The sequence below is a fragment of the Bos grunniens genome, chromosome 29 (genome assembly GCF_055505025.1).
Source record: "Bos grunniens cultivar Pamir isolate PY7600 chromosome 29, Bosgru_T2T1.0, whole genome shotgun sequence".
NCBI lineage: Eukaryota > Metazoa > Chordata > Mammalia > Artiodactyla > Bovidae > Bos > Bos grunniens.
The window spans coordinates 41801695-41819145 of record NC_141193.1 but is presented as its reverse complement, the minus strand read 5'-3'; the positions used below and the strand labels follow the sequence as shown (position 1 = coordinate 41819145).

General features: G+C 39.7%; 2 protein-coding genes across 14 annotated transcripts in view; one reads left to right on the top strand and one right to left on the bottom strand.

Moving 5' to 3' along the window:
• Nucleotides 1-269: 269 nt before the first annotated feature.
• On the bottom strand, nucleotides 270-6852 carry TMEM126B (transmembrane protein 126B). 2 transcript variants are annotated; one of them, XM_086384656.1, is made up of 5 exons: nucleotides 6753-6852; nucleotides 3296-3417; nucleotides 2067-2260; nucleotides 887-998; nucleotides 270-606 (listed from the first exon to the last, which is right to left on the bottom strand). In XM_086384656.1, exons 1-5 carry the CDS (start codon nucleotides 6831-6833, stop codon nucleotides 423-425), a joined length of 693 nt encoding a protein of 230 aa, XP_086240782.1. In that variant the 5' UTR covers nucleotides 6834-6852; the 3' UTR covers nucleotides 270-422. The 2 variants fall into 2 exon arrangements, with proteins under 2 accessions (XP_086240782.1, XP_086240783.1); XM_086384657.1 differs by lacking the exon at nucleotides 6753-6852 and adding an exon at nucleotides 3696-3808.
• Nucleotides 6853-7002: 150 nt separating this feature from the next.
• DLG2 (discs large MAGUK scaffold protein 2) overlaps nucleotides 7003-17451 on the top strand; it is a 2335250-nt gene continuing 2324801 nt past the window's right edge. For all 12 annotated transcript variants that reach the window (XM_086384619.1, XM_086384611.1, XM_086384617.1 and 9 more), the window contains exon 1: nucleotides 7003-8825. In XM_086384619.1, coding sequence (XP_086240745.1) covers nucleotides 8807-8825 — 19 coding nt within the window. In that variant the 5' untranslated portion in view covers nucleotides 7003-8806. The remainder of the gene's footprint in view (nucleotides 8826-17451) is intronic.

Below are 17451 nucleotides of genomic sequence, written 5' to 3'. Positions count from 1 at the left end.
CTTTCCCTTCTGCACAAGTATTTAACAGCTACATCCTCAGTATGCTCACACAATTACAGGTATACCTCTCAAACCCTCTCATGCTGTGTGTTCACATTTCTAATTGTGAGTTTCTTCTGGGTAAGGGCCATTTCTTATTAAAAGTAACACAATGCCTGAGACCTAGCAGGTGCTCCATGTTTATGAATGAATAAATATATAAATGTATAGATTAGACCCTGGGGCCTCAAGCCCATTTCCATATATAATAACGAAACAGAGACAAAATCTACATTTATTTACTATTTATTGAGCACCTGCTGTATACTGGGCAAAAGGAAAAGAGACAAACTATCCAGAACTATTTTTTTAACTCTTTCAGCAATGCCTGAGTCCTTATAAAAAAGTTCATTCAGCTGATTTAGTGTCCATTCATTCTTCAGTTAATCTTCATGAACAGTTTTCTCAAGTGTACTTTCAAATATTGCATAGTGCTGCAGACCATGAAATATTCCAAAGGTTGTCTGAAGGATGAGAGGGATCACCATTGCTTTTATCTCTGTATGACAAAGCAGCAGCCAATAAAGTAAAACCCTTCCTTTTGGTGGCATGGGAACAGTATGATACCTAAAAAGGAAAAAGAGTTAAGGACTTCGTCTGGATGTAAATTCTATGGAACATTTGTTGATTTCTCCTAAACTGATCATTTCTGTTCTAGATCTTTCATGTAGAAAGCAAAAAGGGTTAAAATTAGCTATTTGAAATATGAAACCATGATATCTTAATTAAAATGTGTCACTGGCAGCTAAAGAATAAGGAGAATTTATTAACATTAAAAAAAAAATTTGGAAGTATGGAGGTAGGGAAGGGAGGAGAAGGAAAAGAAGGAACAAGAAGATGGACTTACTTGAATGCCAGACGTCCATTTTTAGAAAAAGCCAAAGCAGTGGGATATAAAACACCACATGCTATGCCAATCAGTGAGCTTCTAAGAACACAATTTTCCTGGCTTATGTTACCTGGAAAACAAAAGTAAATTTGGCTATTAAGAGTCTTGGGTTCTTATACTGTACTTATTTGCATTGTCCTCAACCACAGCAAAATAGTTGAAAGAATGCTAGAAATTCAGTGTATGGTACAATATACTGAATGCATCAAAAATTTTAAATGTTTTTATTACACTTTATATAAGGATAAGTTCACTTCTTACTTATACAGCTGGTGCAAGAGCAATTTCACAATGAAGAATATTAAACTAGCAGACCAGATATCTGGATTCCAGATTAGTACATTTGTATTGTCTGTATATCAGTCATGTGCTAGGGATACAGTGTAACACAACAGACCCAACCACTGATCTTCAGGTCAAGTCTACTAAGAAAGAAATGCATTAGACAAATACTTAAACGTGCACATGCTTTGAAGGTAAAATGAATAGAGAATGTATGGAGAAACTTAACCTGAGGGAATCAGAGATTTCCCTGGAGATGAGGTATTTAAGCAGGTACCTGATGAACAGGGATCATGGGTTCCATCAATTACTAGCTGTGAAACTTAAAGTACGGGAAGTAACTTAGGAAGTTCCTGAAGTTCCTCAGGAAGTAACATCAGACGCCCATAATATACCAGATACTATGCCAGGCATTCAGCATACATTATCTTAATTTTTAAAACAATCCTGAGGTAAGTACTATTAGTCCTAATTCATAGATACAAAACAACTGAGTCTCTTAAAACAAGCATGTCTCTTAAATGACTTGCCCAGTGTCACAAAACTTAAGTGAAATATGTAGTATACCAAAGCCTGCTTTTTTTCTAGTACATTATGTTGCTTCTTAGTGTACCTGAACCTGTCTCAGCTTAGTATCTTACCTGTTAAAAAAAAAAAAGCCACAATACTATTTTTCCTGTCTGATTAGGAAGACTATTGTGGCATTTAAACAGGACAATATATGTGAAGGTACTTTTGTTAGTGGTAAAGAAATATACACATGTAAGGGATTATTATCAGCAGTAGCAACAGTATATGTTAATGAGTAATTTTACTTAGATATAAACACATGATATGCTAATGAATTTAAAATTACCTGAACACAAAGCATCTGTTACAAGAAGCTTATAAGAAACTATGGTAGACAAAAATGGAAGTGCAGTCAATGATGCATATGTCTTCAAAACATCATGCGTGACCTTGAAGCGATGTCTGAAAATGAAGTTTGTCAACATTCCAGAGAAAGCAGCTGTTGTTCCAAAGGTCAGTGTTCCATATATATTTAAAGTCCTAATTGGAAAAACAGAGTGAAAGTTAAGTTCAACATAATACTCTTCTAACAGATATATCCTTTCCTGTGTAGTCATTTGTTATTATATATTTATGCAACATCACATTTTTCTTAAGCATTTACTCTGTGAAAGGTATTTTCTTTGTGCTAAGGCTGGAGCAGTGAATAAAGCGGGGAAAAAAACAAAAAAATCCCACCCCTCATGGAGATTGCGTTCTAATGAGAGGATAATATAATTCTCTTTCTGAGAACAGTGTGGTTCTAAGATGGAGCTCTTTTAAAGAGAAATAAATTTTGGCCAAAAATAAGGATCAGTACTTCCAATGTAGCCAAATTTTATAAGCTAGCTAAATCCAAGAATACTGTTCTTTCTACTGTAAGAATTAATTTGCTTAAGGTCATCTGAAAAAAGTTGTTGACATTTGGTTAGGTCTTCTAGAAAATAACTATTTAAGTAGTCCAGATACATTTAAAGTATTTCCAAAACTTCAAATAAACTTGAAAGATCTAGTTTTGCTTATTCTGACTCATACCTAAATCCAGAAATGTTGAACAATTCAGATTAATGTCCATTGATTTTATTCTTGAGCTCTATTAAAATCTAAAAGTCAGAATGGTAATGTGAGACTATATGTACATCATGGAATCCTGTATTCCTTTTTGCTGAGCTCAGCAGTGTGGCTGAAGTAAGAAATTCTAAACTGAATTTAATTATAATCGATAATTAATGTAAGTAGTCCTCAAATGGTGTTCTCTTGATTACCTTTAATTAAAATATGCTTATTGCACAGATAACATTTCAACAATTTGAGAAACAAAGGAATTTCAAGAGACAAAAGAAATTATCCAGTCTCAGTATTGTAACAAACGGCTATTTTCATCTGCTCATGTTTCCCTCCAGTTCTTTTTTTAAAAAAAGCTTTCTTCATAACCAACTCAGTACAGTTAATAGGATCTTAGATACCTAGAAACCATGGCAATACAGAAGATCTACAAATAAAGTTATTGACTTTCAGTCTGGGTGTGTCTCTTACTTTTCTTTTCTAAGGCATTCAATTTTTTTTTCTATGATTTCGATGACTACTGGTTTGCTGAGTTTTGCATCTCCTAGAGAAGGCCTGGACTGACCATGTGTGTATGTTGGTATCTTGATGTCCTGGAAAACACAAAATTCAGAACCATAATAGCTAATGATGTTAATAGTAAATCTTATAAATTCTACAGATTCAGATTAAAAAACATTTAGACCCTAGTAAAGTATCAAGTACTGTCATCTGCTTTCACATCCTTTGTTAATTCATTCATTGTTTAGTGGGCTCTTATCTTTTAGACAATGGTTTTTTGATTCATGTAATAACTTTGAGAAGTTGGTAGGAAAATGGTCATCTCTACTTTTATGGATGAGACAAACAAGGTTCAGAGAGGTTGACTTGCCTTAGGACTTGATGTAGAAGGATTAAGTTACTCAGGTATTTTTGTTTTCCTTACAGTTTTCCCTGAAGGTAGCCAGGCCTGTTGTAGTTCTCCACACTGTAGCTTTTTCAGAGCTGAAAGTAAACAGTAGCTACCTGTTGACAACCATTTTTATCCTCTGTCTCATGAAAGCCCGAGTTTTGGGGATTATGCTGGGTTTGTTGGAGAGGTAGGAGCAGGAGTTTCTTTGGAAACCAGTGAGAGAGAACATCAGGAGGAGGGACACCTTCCAGACTAGGAAGAGGCAGTGGATGGCTACCTTGGATTATGTAAGTTACATATCTAGCTCGTGAGGAGCACCTGGGGCGGAAGTAGGGCCTTTGCTGGAAACTGTTACATGGTAATATCAGGGGGCCTGGTCCTAAGGCACTGGACTCCAAGGTTGGAAAGTTCCTGTCTCCCAAGTGTGATGCATAGACAGTTGCTAATATTGAGGGACCATGAGGTTTGGCCAGTAGCATCTTAACATAAGGTGAAAGTTGCTCAGTCGTGTCTCTCTGCAACCCCATGAACTATACAGTCCATGGAATTCTCCAGGCAAGAATACTGGAGTGGGTTGCCATGCCCTCTTCCAGGGGAATCTTCCAACCCAGGGATCAAACCCAGGTCTCTTGCATTGCAGAGATTCTTTACTGTCTGAGCCACCAGGGAAGCCCAAGAATACTGGAGTGAGTAGCCTATCCCTTCTCCAGCAGACATTCCCAACCCACAAATCAAACTGAGGTCCTCTGCATTGCAGGCAGATTCTTTACCAACTGAGCTATCAGGGAAGCCATCTTAACAGAAACCAGTAGTTAAAAAAAAAACAAAACAAAACTAGGCTTTCAGAAAGGACCCTTTTTAAATATTTTGCTCTGGGTAAGACTCTCAGATTTTTGTGAAAAGTCTTAATAGTATTTGTTACATCATTTGGCACACTGGCATTATGGGATTCCAGATTAGCTAGTGAATAGATTAAAAAAAATCTGTGTCCTTCACAATTTATATGAATCCCTATGTTAACAACATTTGTGGTCAAGGGCAGACTCATAAGTCTCAAATTTCAGGAGTCCTGGGCAAGAGAATCAGAGTGGATTAAACATAAAGGACATAGAAGAGACTTAGTAAGATTTTAAACCTTTCGTGTGCACAAGAATCACATGAGCAGTGTACTTGATGTGCTGTCTCTTGAGCTCCCTATTGAAATATCTGGGCTCAGCAGGAGTAAAGTCCAGAAATCTGCACCAGTGATTCTGATGCTGGTAGTCAAATGGACACATGTTGAACATCACTGTAATATTCATTTCCTGAATAGTGATATGGATGTGAGAGTTGGACTGTGAAAAAAGCTGAGCGCCGAAGAATTGTTGCTTTTGAACTGTGGTGTTAAGACTCTTGAGAGTCCCTTGGACTGCAAGGAGATCCAACCAGTCCATTCTAAAGGAGATGGGTCCTGGGTGTTCTTTGGAAGGAATGATGCTAAAGCTGAAACTCCAGTACTTTGGCCACCTCATGCGAAGAGTTGACTCATTGGAAAAGACTCTGATGCTGGGGCAGGAGGAGAAGGGGACGACAGAGTATGAGATAGATGGCTGGATGGCATCACTGACTCGATGGACGTGAGTTTGAGTGAACTCCAGGAGTTGGTGATGGCAGGGAGGCCTGGCATGCTGCAATTCATGGGGTCGCAAAGAGTCAGACATGACTGAGAGACTGAACTGAACTTAACTAATGAAAGGTCGATTCAAACATATCAACATCCTGAGGGCGACTGGATGAGATGGTTGGATGGCATCACCGATTCAATGGACATGAACTTGGGCAAAGTGGGAGATGGTGAGGGACAGGGAGGCCTGGTGTGCTGCAGTCCATGGAGTCGCAAAGAGTCTGATACGACTTGACCACTGAACGACAACAATCAACGTCGTGAAGGTATGGGCTCTCTCGAATATTTGTATGGTATTAAACAAAGAGTAATAATGGACCAGTTTATTTCCCTATCAGTGAAGAACTATAATCGAGCCAGTTCTTTTTCTTTAAATTATCTGGGAAGACAGGAAAAAAAAAATATTTTATAAATTCCAATTTCTCACAAACTAGATTTAATCTTTTGCCTCTCTGACATCTAAATGGCAAATGGAAGAAACAAGATAGCAATATAGAAAGATTCTATATCGAATCCATCTAATGTACATGAAGGCAGATGTCAGTAGCATGATAACCAGAAACTTGGGAAAACTTTTTGTTTCCCTGTCATCCAATTCACTGAAGTCCCTTATTACTCACAAAACTTTCAGACAATGCCGTGTACCAACTTCCTATCTCGTCTACCTCAGTATATAGTGAACACAAACATCCAGAATTAGGATCCTAAAATACTGAAACAGGACAGCAAATGTTTACTGGATACCTAGTTTTCCTAAGGCACTGTTATTAAAGCAGAGAAATATACTGATAACTTCCTGACAAGTTTTACAAGTACTGAAATGTACAGATTTTGCTATAACGCACATTTCATCTAAAAAGTAACGAGTTCAAGGCCACTCAACTGGTCACCACGATTCAATTACACCAGTAATACTGCATCGTGCAAGTTTATAACTTTCAAAGTATCTTATGGTTTTGTAGTGCTTTTATGTGTATCAATTCACTTGACTTTGAGAATTTTATTCATCAATCATTCATCTTTTGCTCAAACATTCACCTGGTATTTGAAAGTCCCCCAGTTAAGCAAGATGTAGTCTTGTCCTCAGAACCCACTACCAGGGCAGAAGTCAGGATAGAATGGCGGGGGGTTTAAAGTACAAAGGCCCCAGGCAAGAGAAAACAGGCTCCATCATTCAGGACTAAAGTTTAGGTCTCCTTCTTTCTCCGCACCTCTTTTCACAGCAACTGGGGATTTAAACGTGCCTTGCATGGAGTTGGGGAACTGTCCTGTTTAGACTTTCAGGTTCCTTTTATGCGCATCATTTCAGAAGAGTGCGCTAGCACTTGAGGTCGCAGAAATCACGGGCCTCAGCACCCTGGGTTTCCGCCTACCTTAGGCACTTCCGCAGCTCCCACCGGCACCACACCGGCAACCCGCACGTCGTCTCCAGCCTCACGCCCGAGCGCCGCCATCTTGGCGACTCACGTGACTGGCGGTGGGCGGGGACGCAGGGCTCTCGGGTCCGGAAGGGTCGCGGGCTCACGTCCACCGCCCTCAGCCCCGGCCCAGTCAAAAGCCGCGCCCTCCGTCCTGGTTGTGATTGGGCGCGGTGTCTGGAGGCGCTCATTGGCTTCAAGGAGAGCCGGACGCCCGTGGGCCCGCCCCCCGCCAGGCCCTCATCCCCGGCTTCTGCTATTTGTGAGCCTGGCTCCCTCGCTCTCGCATTCTGAGGGAAACGTGGGCCCGTCCTCGCACACGAATGTGGCTGCGCGTGTTTCTCTCCTCAGGACAACTCCGTTAGCTGTGGCCGAGCTGCCCGCCCCCTTCACTTCTTCAGGGTGCTCGCCCCTCTGGCCCAGCCCGTGTGTTAAGGCTCCAGCTTCTCGGGCACCTCCTCCCTAGAGCCCCCAACCGGCCGCCGGAGCAGCCCCGAGTAGCCTCCTCCCCTCACAGCCGTCAGCGTCTCCTCTTCAGTCTCTAGTCCCCTCACATGCCATCCGTTTACCCCGCTTGGGAAGGGGCCGGAGAGAAATTTGCCCCTCCACTCCCCTAGAAGACCCCCCTTGCCAGCCGATGTTTCGAGGTGGGGGTGAAGGGGGCGCTGCGCGAAGGCCTGGCCCCTTTTGTGCACGTTCAGTGCCCGGCAGTGTCTCCCAGACCAGCAACCCCCGACCCTCCCGTCTCCGCGTCTTAGAGAAGCCAGAATCGCGAGTTATATAATTTCTAGTGTTGCTGTTTCTCCTGCCTGAGGAAACACTTCATCGCGTGGAGGGGTGCGGGACGTTTCTGTGCTCATCTCTCTAAGAACGGGGTGTGGGCAGAGGGGTGGCCGGCGGTAGCAGAGGGATTTCTGGTCTTTTCTGCGAAAGGAAGGTGGGTAGTTTGGAGAGAGAGACTGAGAGAAAAAGGGTGGATGTGGAAGCCACGCAGCCGAACTCTCTCCCATTTAGGAAACCGCAAACCGTTTGCCCAGCTTATGCTCACATGCCTAATACTACTACAGCGTCTCAGAAAACACCTTTGGGGGAAGGTCTGACTTGTCTCGAGCAGTCTCACTGTTTTTTCCTCGCCGGATAGGGAGCTGCCTGGATGCGAAGAGATGGCATGATTTGACTGACTCCAGTGTGAAGAGATCTTCGCCAACTCATCCTGCATCAAGTGCCCATTGAGTAGCACTGTCACTTTAATGTCTCCATGCCAAGGGATTGCTTTCCTTCTTTCCAATCCTCTCGGTTAATACATGGGAGGATCAGAATCAGAGGGGCATTAAGGATCAAGCCTGAGGGGCTTGGAGAGCACAGAAGAAAAAAAAAAAAATGAAAGTGACAGCAAGCTGGATCCTGTCTCACTGAGGGGGTGAGATCCGGAACTTCGGGTCCAGTAAATAGAAAAGGGCCTTTCAGTCTGGGTTCTGCCCCCAGAAAACTGTCCAAACTCACCCCACCTATTTTAGAGACCATTAAAGAGGTTTTAAAAAGTATTTTGGAGAGGTGAGGGTTTAAAATTTTTCTCTAAAGAATTTGAGGGTCTTTATCATCAACCAGTTCATCTTTGATCATGTGTTGAGTAATGAGACAGCTGTTTAAATTTGTTTTGTGCCTTAATTGAGTTAGTCATTGAACTCCAGAGATATTGCTGCCTGAAGAGGAGTTTTAATAATGTTTTCTATGCTTACAATAATTTTCTTTTTAAGCAGAATAACTATTTTAGAAGCATTGAAAAACTTGAAAAACTCAAAAGCTGTTTTTCTTTAAACTCCTTGGGCACTGTCAAAGTTTGTGGGAAAAAATACATCATTTTTTCTGTATTTGGAAGAGAAGACTGCCTGGATTTCAAACAACCAAGAGGTTTGCAACAGTTACCTGGCCCTTGGCCTCCATCCAGCTGGATCAAGTCGAGACCTGAAAAGAGCTCTTGAATCCTGTGGCATTGGAAAGACCCAAGAATGCCAGTCAAGAAGAAAGGTGGGCTATGAGGTTTCCTGTATATGTTTGTCCTTTTTCTTGGTTCTGGTATTTGCAATTTAAATTGTATTCCATTTGAGAGTAAAGTTTTGCTTGGGGTGTAGTTCTTATAATAATGTCTTTTCTGTGGTGCATCATTCAGTTAATACTGTTTTGCTAAAAGAAAGTGAAGTAGGGCTGTCCTATTTAATTATAGACATTTGTGGTTTCCAAATCAGGTGGTCTAAATCACCATTTTGTAATCAGCGAAAATTTGATACCACAGGTTTGGGACTTTCTTTCCCTTGTTTTTTTAACTTGTTAAAGATGACTTTTACACGGTCTTTAAAAAAGAAACATGCACAGTGCAGCTCTTCTTTATGGCTTAAATATTTATCAAGTGAATTACATAGTTGTAAAAGGTAACAAAGTTGCTTGCAGTGTACACAATTGTAGATTATCTTTTGATTAAGAATAGATTTTATGTTTGGATTTACTCTGGTGTAAGTCTTCCCTTTTGTGGTAAATCACAACTTTGGTAACTGCTGTGTATACATTATCCAATAACATTACTGGCAAATTTCCCAAATGAGGTAAACACTGGACTCCTCCCCCACCAGTTGATCAAGATCTGGTGAGTTGCTGAAGTATCCTATATACACCTTGGGATTCTCTTTAGCCTAGATCTACCTCAGGTGAACCTTATTTCTAAGGATCCTTGTGAACCTAGGTTTTTTTTTTTTTTTTTTGACGTGGTATAGAAAACCAAATTGACTATAAAATAGTTTTTTTTTTTAATAGTTTTAAACTAAAATTTGTATCAACACTTTGAACTCCACTGTAGTAGACTAGTGTAGATCCAAATGTTGACCGGTTATGGGAGTTCCTGCAGTCTAAAACTAAAGCTTAGGATGAAGGTTAAGGTACAACCTGGCTCTGTATGATGTTTAATCATACCTGTGGATTTGGAAGGTGTACTGAGGAAACTTAAAATCAGATTCTTTATCCAACTGGTGTCTCTGGAGATGGGCAATGATATATAATACCTGTGAAACACCTAGACATCTAGTACACTGGGATTTTAAGACTGGGCTTGTTTCCTCCCCTTGCTCTCCTCCATAATTACTGAGAGAAGTAAACTCTCCACGAAGTTTTGGAGCTACTTTTGCCCAGACTTGACATCATTGGTTTATTTAGAACAAGGATGGTTTGGGAAATATAGCCAATAAATGGTATGTCTCTTTGACTTATTTGGCATGCAGGGTATTTTTATTCTTTCTACCATTTATTGTGCTGTAGTTAGTATTCCTTTTGGATTTGTTTTAAACTAGTAATTGAATTAAACACTGTGTGTGTGTGTGTGGTGTGTATGTGTGCGTGTGTGGTGTGTGTATGGAGAATGAGGGGGTGAAAAGGTATCTGGGAAGAGAGATGAAGAAGGGCACTGATATTCTAGGTAAAACTTAACTAATCAGGGTGAACTTAAGGTTTCTAAACCCAGCAGACTGAGGTTGTTAAAAGTTCCTACCTTTAAAAGAAGTTATAAAAATTGCTGATCCATTATTGAAAACTACTTTAGGAGAAATAATTTATTTCCTTCCTCCTTCTCTCTTCTTTCCTCCCTTTCTCTTCTCTTAAAACTGTTAGTACTAAGATATATATTTTAAATATTATAGACCACTAACCAAACAAGTAAGGACAGGTACATTATATTTTTAATTAGCTAAGCTTACTGTCTGTACTGTTCTATAACATACGTAAAACAAATACTTGAAAGTATAACCTAGATTTATTCTGCAGGGAGCACAGTCCTCTGTCATCTTAAATCTTTTTTTCTTTCTTCATTGTTGTTGCATGTAGCTAGGATGGAAGAGTTGGCTTCATGTAATTTTAAGCAATAACTATCCTCATAGAACCATGTTTATACATTGTTGAATATATTCTTACTACAATAAGAAAATTTCATAAGACAGATTTCTCACTTGTGAAACATTTTGTATGTTATTGTGAAAGTAGAGAGTGGTTGCTCTGATTGGTAACGTGAACCATGGTGGGAAGTGGGAATGGGTGTTACATCTCACTAAGTACATTTTTCTTTTCTTTTTTTGCTGTTCCCCGACCAGGGATTGGACCCATGCCCCTGCAGTAGAAGCATTCGTAACTCCTGGGCCACCAGGGAAGCCCCTAAGTACATTTCTAGCTGCTATTCTTGACTGTTCTTAGATAAGCCAAAGCTACTGTATCTCAAACCCCTATATTCACTGCTAGTTTGTTTTATGACATTACTTAACTACATCTTACACTCACTTGCTTCACATTTTTATAGATTTCAGTTTTATCAACAGAACATGTCATTTCTTCTTCAGAGATATTTTTCTCCCAACAGTTGCTTTTCATTCAGAATTCTTTTTTCTATGGTAGTAATTTGATTTGCTCCCAGCTAAGCCTTTTTGATATCTTTGACCTATTTTAAATTCTGAAAATTCAGGGCTGATCCAAGATAAGTTGTATCAGCATTCTCTGATATGATGCAAGATCATGATGTATAGTAAGGGGCTATTTCAGCAAGACTTATGAATTGATCTGATTTCATGTTAGATTGATGCAAGAAATAAAAGTTAATGATAGCTGTGTTATACCCTGTGCTTTTTGCAGAAAGCTGCTTTTTTAATGATAACATATGTTTCAACAGAATTTTTTAGTACATTGCAGTACATTTTTTGAGCAATTTTTTTGTTCCCTTTATTGTCACTAAACATGTGGGGAAAAAAAATCAGTGCTTTTAATACTTTGAGACCAATGCTTATTTCATTTCTCTGTTTTTAAAATATTGTGCTATTCTGTGCTTCTTTTAAATTGGTATAGAAGTGTATCTGATGTTATTAATATACATGACATTTTATTTCCTTTGACTTCTTCTTTTGCAACTGTTCTTAGTGATGTAATGGAGTATGTATGCTATCTAGTGAAACTTAAACATGATCATTTTCATAATTCATTGTTTAGACATTGTTCTTTTTAAAGGAAGTTGAAGAATGTTGTGTAATTGGAATCCCAAGAGATGATATTGCCATGTATCATGCCATGTATCATTCTTGAGATTGTTGTTTCCTGGGCTTACACTCTTTCCTATTGGTTGACTGTATACTTCATAAAAGTGTCATTTCTGTTTTTCTCCTTTCCCCTCCTCCTGGGAAGGAAACTTATAACTCTTAAGTTTATTGTTTCCTTAAAGTTTTCTTACTTGTTTCCTGCACTTTGTGGCTTAACTTCATTTTTGTAGGATCTCACTATTTTATATTTGCCTTTCATTATCTGGGTATGGACTTCCCTGGTAGTTCAGTGGTAAAGAATCTGCCTGCCAATGCCGGAAACGGGGGTTTGATCCCTGGGTCAGGAAGATCCCTTGGAGAAGGAAATGGCAATCCACTCCAGTATTCTTGCCTGGGAAAGCCCATGGACAGAGGAGCCTGGTGGGCTACAGTCCATGGGGTTGCAAAAGAGTTGGACATGACTTAGCAACTAAACAACAATAATAATCTGGGCATACTCTTTTTCTATTTCTAGCTTTTCTTCAATTATTAAAATAATTTCATTTGATTCTCTAAAAAGGGGAAAATATGTAACTAAATTTATTGGCTGTGAGTAGCTATTTTATCCCTTTTGTATATACTTCACCAAGTTTTTGTTTGAATTTTTGTGTTTGCCATACCAGGGTTATTATCCAGATACTTTATTCCATTTCAGAAAAACTTGTTTTTTCATTTTCCAAGCTAGTAGAATTCAAGAGTTAAGCCCCAAATCTTCCCAGAGAGGGATGGGAAAAGGCAGTTTTCAGACTTTTGTAATTTCTGTAAATTAAAATAAGATAACTTCCTAAAGATTTTCTTAAATTTGAAATCCTTCAAAAGAGTCATCTTGACCTTGGTTAAGAGAGTTATTAAAAGTCATGAAGCCACAGACTCTTGATGTTGGAAAATAATTATCAATCCAGGAGGCATCTTGGAATGATAAGAGATCATTCTGGAGAGAAAAATAGAAGAATATTCTTTGTATTAAAGTACTGATTGAGAGTATGTTATGAAGCAAACAGCAGGCATCGTTCTAAAATTGTTAATTGAATTTATTTTGTAGTTCTTATGTATAGGGAAAGTTGCAAATGATATGCTAATAAATTGATACCATACACTATTTGAACTGTTAGGTTTTTGGGAAACTGTCCAAGTGCTCCATTCATGATAGAATATTTGATCTTTCTTTTAGGCCTTTGATTGGTTACATCTTTGGATAGAAAAGTCTAGTCCATGAGAAGATGTACACAAAATATTGGACTTTTAAAACATTGAATTCACATGTTTCACTCATTTATGCCTTTGCCAAACAATTAATTCCTCACTCTTCTATAACAATACATTCCGTAAACTGTAAGAATGTTCTTTTCTCTTTCTTAATTATATACTCTCATTATATTCTCTTATTTCTTAATATTTACCATGTAGCCACACAAGTGGCTACAAAACATATGTTTTTAGTATAATGCTGAGGTGCATAAAATCTTTTTTTTTTAAACTGGGGCAAGAGGACGTGTCCCCGAGCTATAATTCCTGCTCAGGAATTTGTAGCAGTCAAGGCACGAGGGCTCTGTATCCTCAATGTAGGTTGCTTTGTCAGCAAAGGATCATGAGTTTTACCTCAGTCATTCTGAATTCCAGGTAGTAAGCTTTCTGCATAGGTTTAGTTTTTAGTTTTACAAAGCTATTTCAAGAATTATGGCCCAGTCACCTCCATTATGAAACATTTCTCCTGACCTCATTTGTTTTAGGATTGAAGATTCAAGTGGAAATGATGTATTATAAAGTAGAAAATCCTGTGAAAATAAATTATTAAGTTAAAACTTCCAAAGATTATGAGTAAGATTGTGTATCTTATTTCTCCTGATGGCACGTCTTACCAGCCGTTAAGGCCCTAGGTCTGTTAGCACAAGGCTCTGAGGGGTCTGTAGAGTATCTGTCATTTTGGAGAGCTGTGACATCTTTATCATTGAATGTGTGGTGAGACCTGAAATAAGCCTGTTAAGTCGTGTTCTATTTAAAATACCATATAGATAATAAACTAAAAATTTATTTTAGAAGGTAAACTTGTGTACGTATTTAAGGAAATAGCTTTCTTTCCATTTAATTATTCAATCATTTATCTATTCAACGGAGATTTATTGAGTGCCTGTTAATAGGCACAGGCACTGTGCTAGGTGTATGTTTTGCAGTGGCAAACGGTATTCAGTCTGACTTTATGATGCTTAAAATTTATTAGGAGACAGATAGGGAAAGAGGCAATTTCAGTGTTGTGTTTCATGTTCATTTCTTTGAACCATGTCCTCCATCATCATCAGTTGCAGTGATGTGGGAGAAACCTAGACCTGGCTCAGAAGACCTGGCTTCCAGAAGAAGGGACAAGATTAGATAATCATTGACCAGGACTCCTATTCTGTAGATTTAGGTGTGTAAGAAATATCTTCATTTTCCACAGTTCAGCTTTGTTTCTGACTCGTAATTCCTAAGTTATGGGCAGAATCACTCCAATCCATTTTGAGGTTTTCTGTCTTTCCTGGGGTTATAGTAGGGCTCCATCTGGCACGGGATCTACTCTGGTCATTGATCATCTGAGTGTAACAGTTTACCTCTGAGTCATGAGTTGTTTTGTCTAGATAGTTCTTTCTTGTCTAGCTACAATTACTATTTCCAAGACATGGATTTAACATTCCCCACCCCTCCCCGGCCCCCACAGAATTTCTGTGTTTCTGTTTGCCTAGCTGCATAATGTTGCTTTTCCTCTCTGGGGTCTTTCTGCCTCTCAGGCAGTGCTGCCAGGAAATAGCCTAGATACCTGCGGCCTTGGGTTCCAAAAACTTCTCTTAGTTTTCAGCTGAGAAAATCTTTTCCTAGACTGGGGAGGGGCTGGAAGATGTTTCTCTCTCTGCATGTACCTGAGAATCTCTCTTTGATCTTTGAAACAAACTCTTTTATTCAGAGGGTTTAGGCTTTTGGAAAGCAAAACTGGAATAACTAAAATTCCCTCAATTTTCTGTCCTAGTACATACCTCTCCTGAGGCAATACAATACAAAATCAGTTACCAGCTTGAAGGAAAAGAAAGGAAATGGGAACATGTAGAGAGAGAAAAAGTTAAGATCTCAAAGTACCAGTCTCCCATGTGTGCTTCTTCACGTGCCTTCTTATGACAGTGCCACCAGGTGACCTTGTGAAAATCATATCATCTTTCTGAACTTCAGTTTCCTTTTCTGAAACAACATTAGTAATACATTGTTTCTTTTCCTCATCAAATAAGTTAATGTATATGAACTTTATTTTTATAAAATAAAGTTAGTGATAGAATTAGGACAGGAAGTTTATCCATTGTTCTTTGCACTGTATGAGTGTGGTGTTCTTAGATCCACTGAATGGTGTCATGGTGCAGGGGAGGAGAGCCCTGGGACTGGAGAGAGCCCTGGGAGTGGAGGAGAGCCCTGGGATGGAATCCTACCTTTTCCATCAGCTGGATATGTTATCTAAAAATCAACAGGTTGAACTTCAAACTTCTCATCTTAAGTTATAACTGCCACAAATAATACCCAAGGGGCTTCCCAGATGATGCAGTGGTAAAGACTCTGTCTGTCAATGCAGAGATGCAAGCAACATGGATTTGATCCCTGGGTTGGGAAGATCCCCTGAAAAAGGAAATGGCAGCTCACTCCAGTGTTTTTGCCTGGAAAATTGCATGGACAGAGGAGCCTGGGGAGCTGCAGTTCATGGGGTCGCAAAGTCAGACACGACTGAGCAACTGAACACACACAGAGTAATACTCAACTCTTAGGATTCTTGAGATAATCAAATATACCTAGCCCATGTGAAAATTGTTTTGAGAATAGGGAAGTGCTACAAATGCTTTTTTGAATTGCATCCAAGTACTGCATTTTGGACTCTTATTGACCATGATGGCTACTCCATTTCTTCTAAGGGATTCCTGCCCACAGTAGTAGATATAATGGTCATCTGAGTTAAATTCACCCATTCCAGTCCATTTTAGTTCATTGATTTCTAGAATGTTGATGTTCACTCTTGCCATCTCCTGTTTGACCACTTCCAATTTGCCTTGATTCATGGACCTAACATTCCAGGTTCCTATGCAATATTGCTCTTTACAGCATTGGACCTTGCTTCTATCACCAGTCACATCCACAACTGGGTATTGTTTTTGCTTTGGCTTCATCCCTTCATTCTTTCTGGAATTATTTTTCCACTGATCCCCTGTAGCATATTGGGCACCTACCAGCCTGGGGAGTTCCTCTTTCAGTATCGTATCATTTTGCCTTTTCATACTGTTCATGGGGTTTTCAAGGCAAGAATACTGAAGTGGTTTGCCATTCCCTTCTCCAGTGGACCACATTCTGTCAGACCTCTCCACCATGACCCGTCCATCTTGAGTGGCCCCCCATGGCATGGCTTAGTTTCATTGAGTTAGACAAGGCTGTGGTCCATGTGATCAGATTGGCTAGTTTTCTGTGATTATGGTTTCAGTGTGTCTGCCCTCTGATGTCTCTTGCAACACCTACCATCTTACTTGGGTTTCTCTTACCTTGGACATGGGGTATCTCTTCACAGCTGCTCCAGCAAAGCGCAGCTGTTGCTCCTTACCTTGGACAAGTCGCCCATCCTGACCTTGAACATAGAGTAGCTCCTCTCAGCCTTCATGTGCCCGTGCAGCTGCCACTCCTTGGACATGGGGTTGCTCCTCTCCACTGCCCCTGACCTCTGATGTGGGGTTGCTCCTCTCAGCTGTCGCCCCTGACCTCGGACATGGGGTAGCTCCTCTGTTCATTTCCAAGGCAAACCATTCAATATCATGGTAATCCAAGCCTATGCCCCAAATAGTAACTCTGAAGAAGCTGAAGTTGAACTGTTCTATGAAGACCTAGAAGACCTTTTAGAACTAACACCCAAAAAAGATGTCCTTTTCATTATAGGGGATTGGAATACAAAAGTAGGAAGTCAAGAAACACCTGGAGTAATAGGCAAATTTGGCTTTGGAATATGGAATGAAGCAGGGCAAAGGCTAATAGAGTTTTGCCAAGAGAATGCACTGGTCATAGCAAATACCCTCTTCCAACAACACAAGAGAAAACTCTACACATGGACATCACCAGATGGTCAATACTGAAATCAGATTGATTATATTCTTTGCAGCCAAAGATGGAGAAGCTCTATACAGTCCGCAAAAACAAGACCAGGAGCTGACTGTTGCTTAGATCATGAACTCCTTATTGCCAAATTCAGACTCAAATTGAGGAAAGTAGGAAAAACCACTAGACCATTCAGGTATGACCTAAATCAAATCCCTTATGATTATACAGTGGACGTGAGAAATAGATTTAAGGGACTAGATCTGATAGAGTGCCTGATGAACTATGGACTGAGGTTCGTGACATTGTACAGGAGACAGGGGTCAAGACCATCCCCATGGAAAAGAAATGCAAAAAAGCAAAATGGCTGTCTGAGGAGGCCTTACAAATAGCTGTCAAAAGAAGAGAAGTGAAAAACAATACCCAGTTGTGGATGTGACTGGTGATAGAAGCAAGGTCCAATGCTGTAAAGA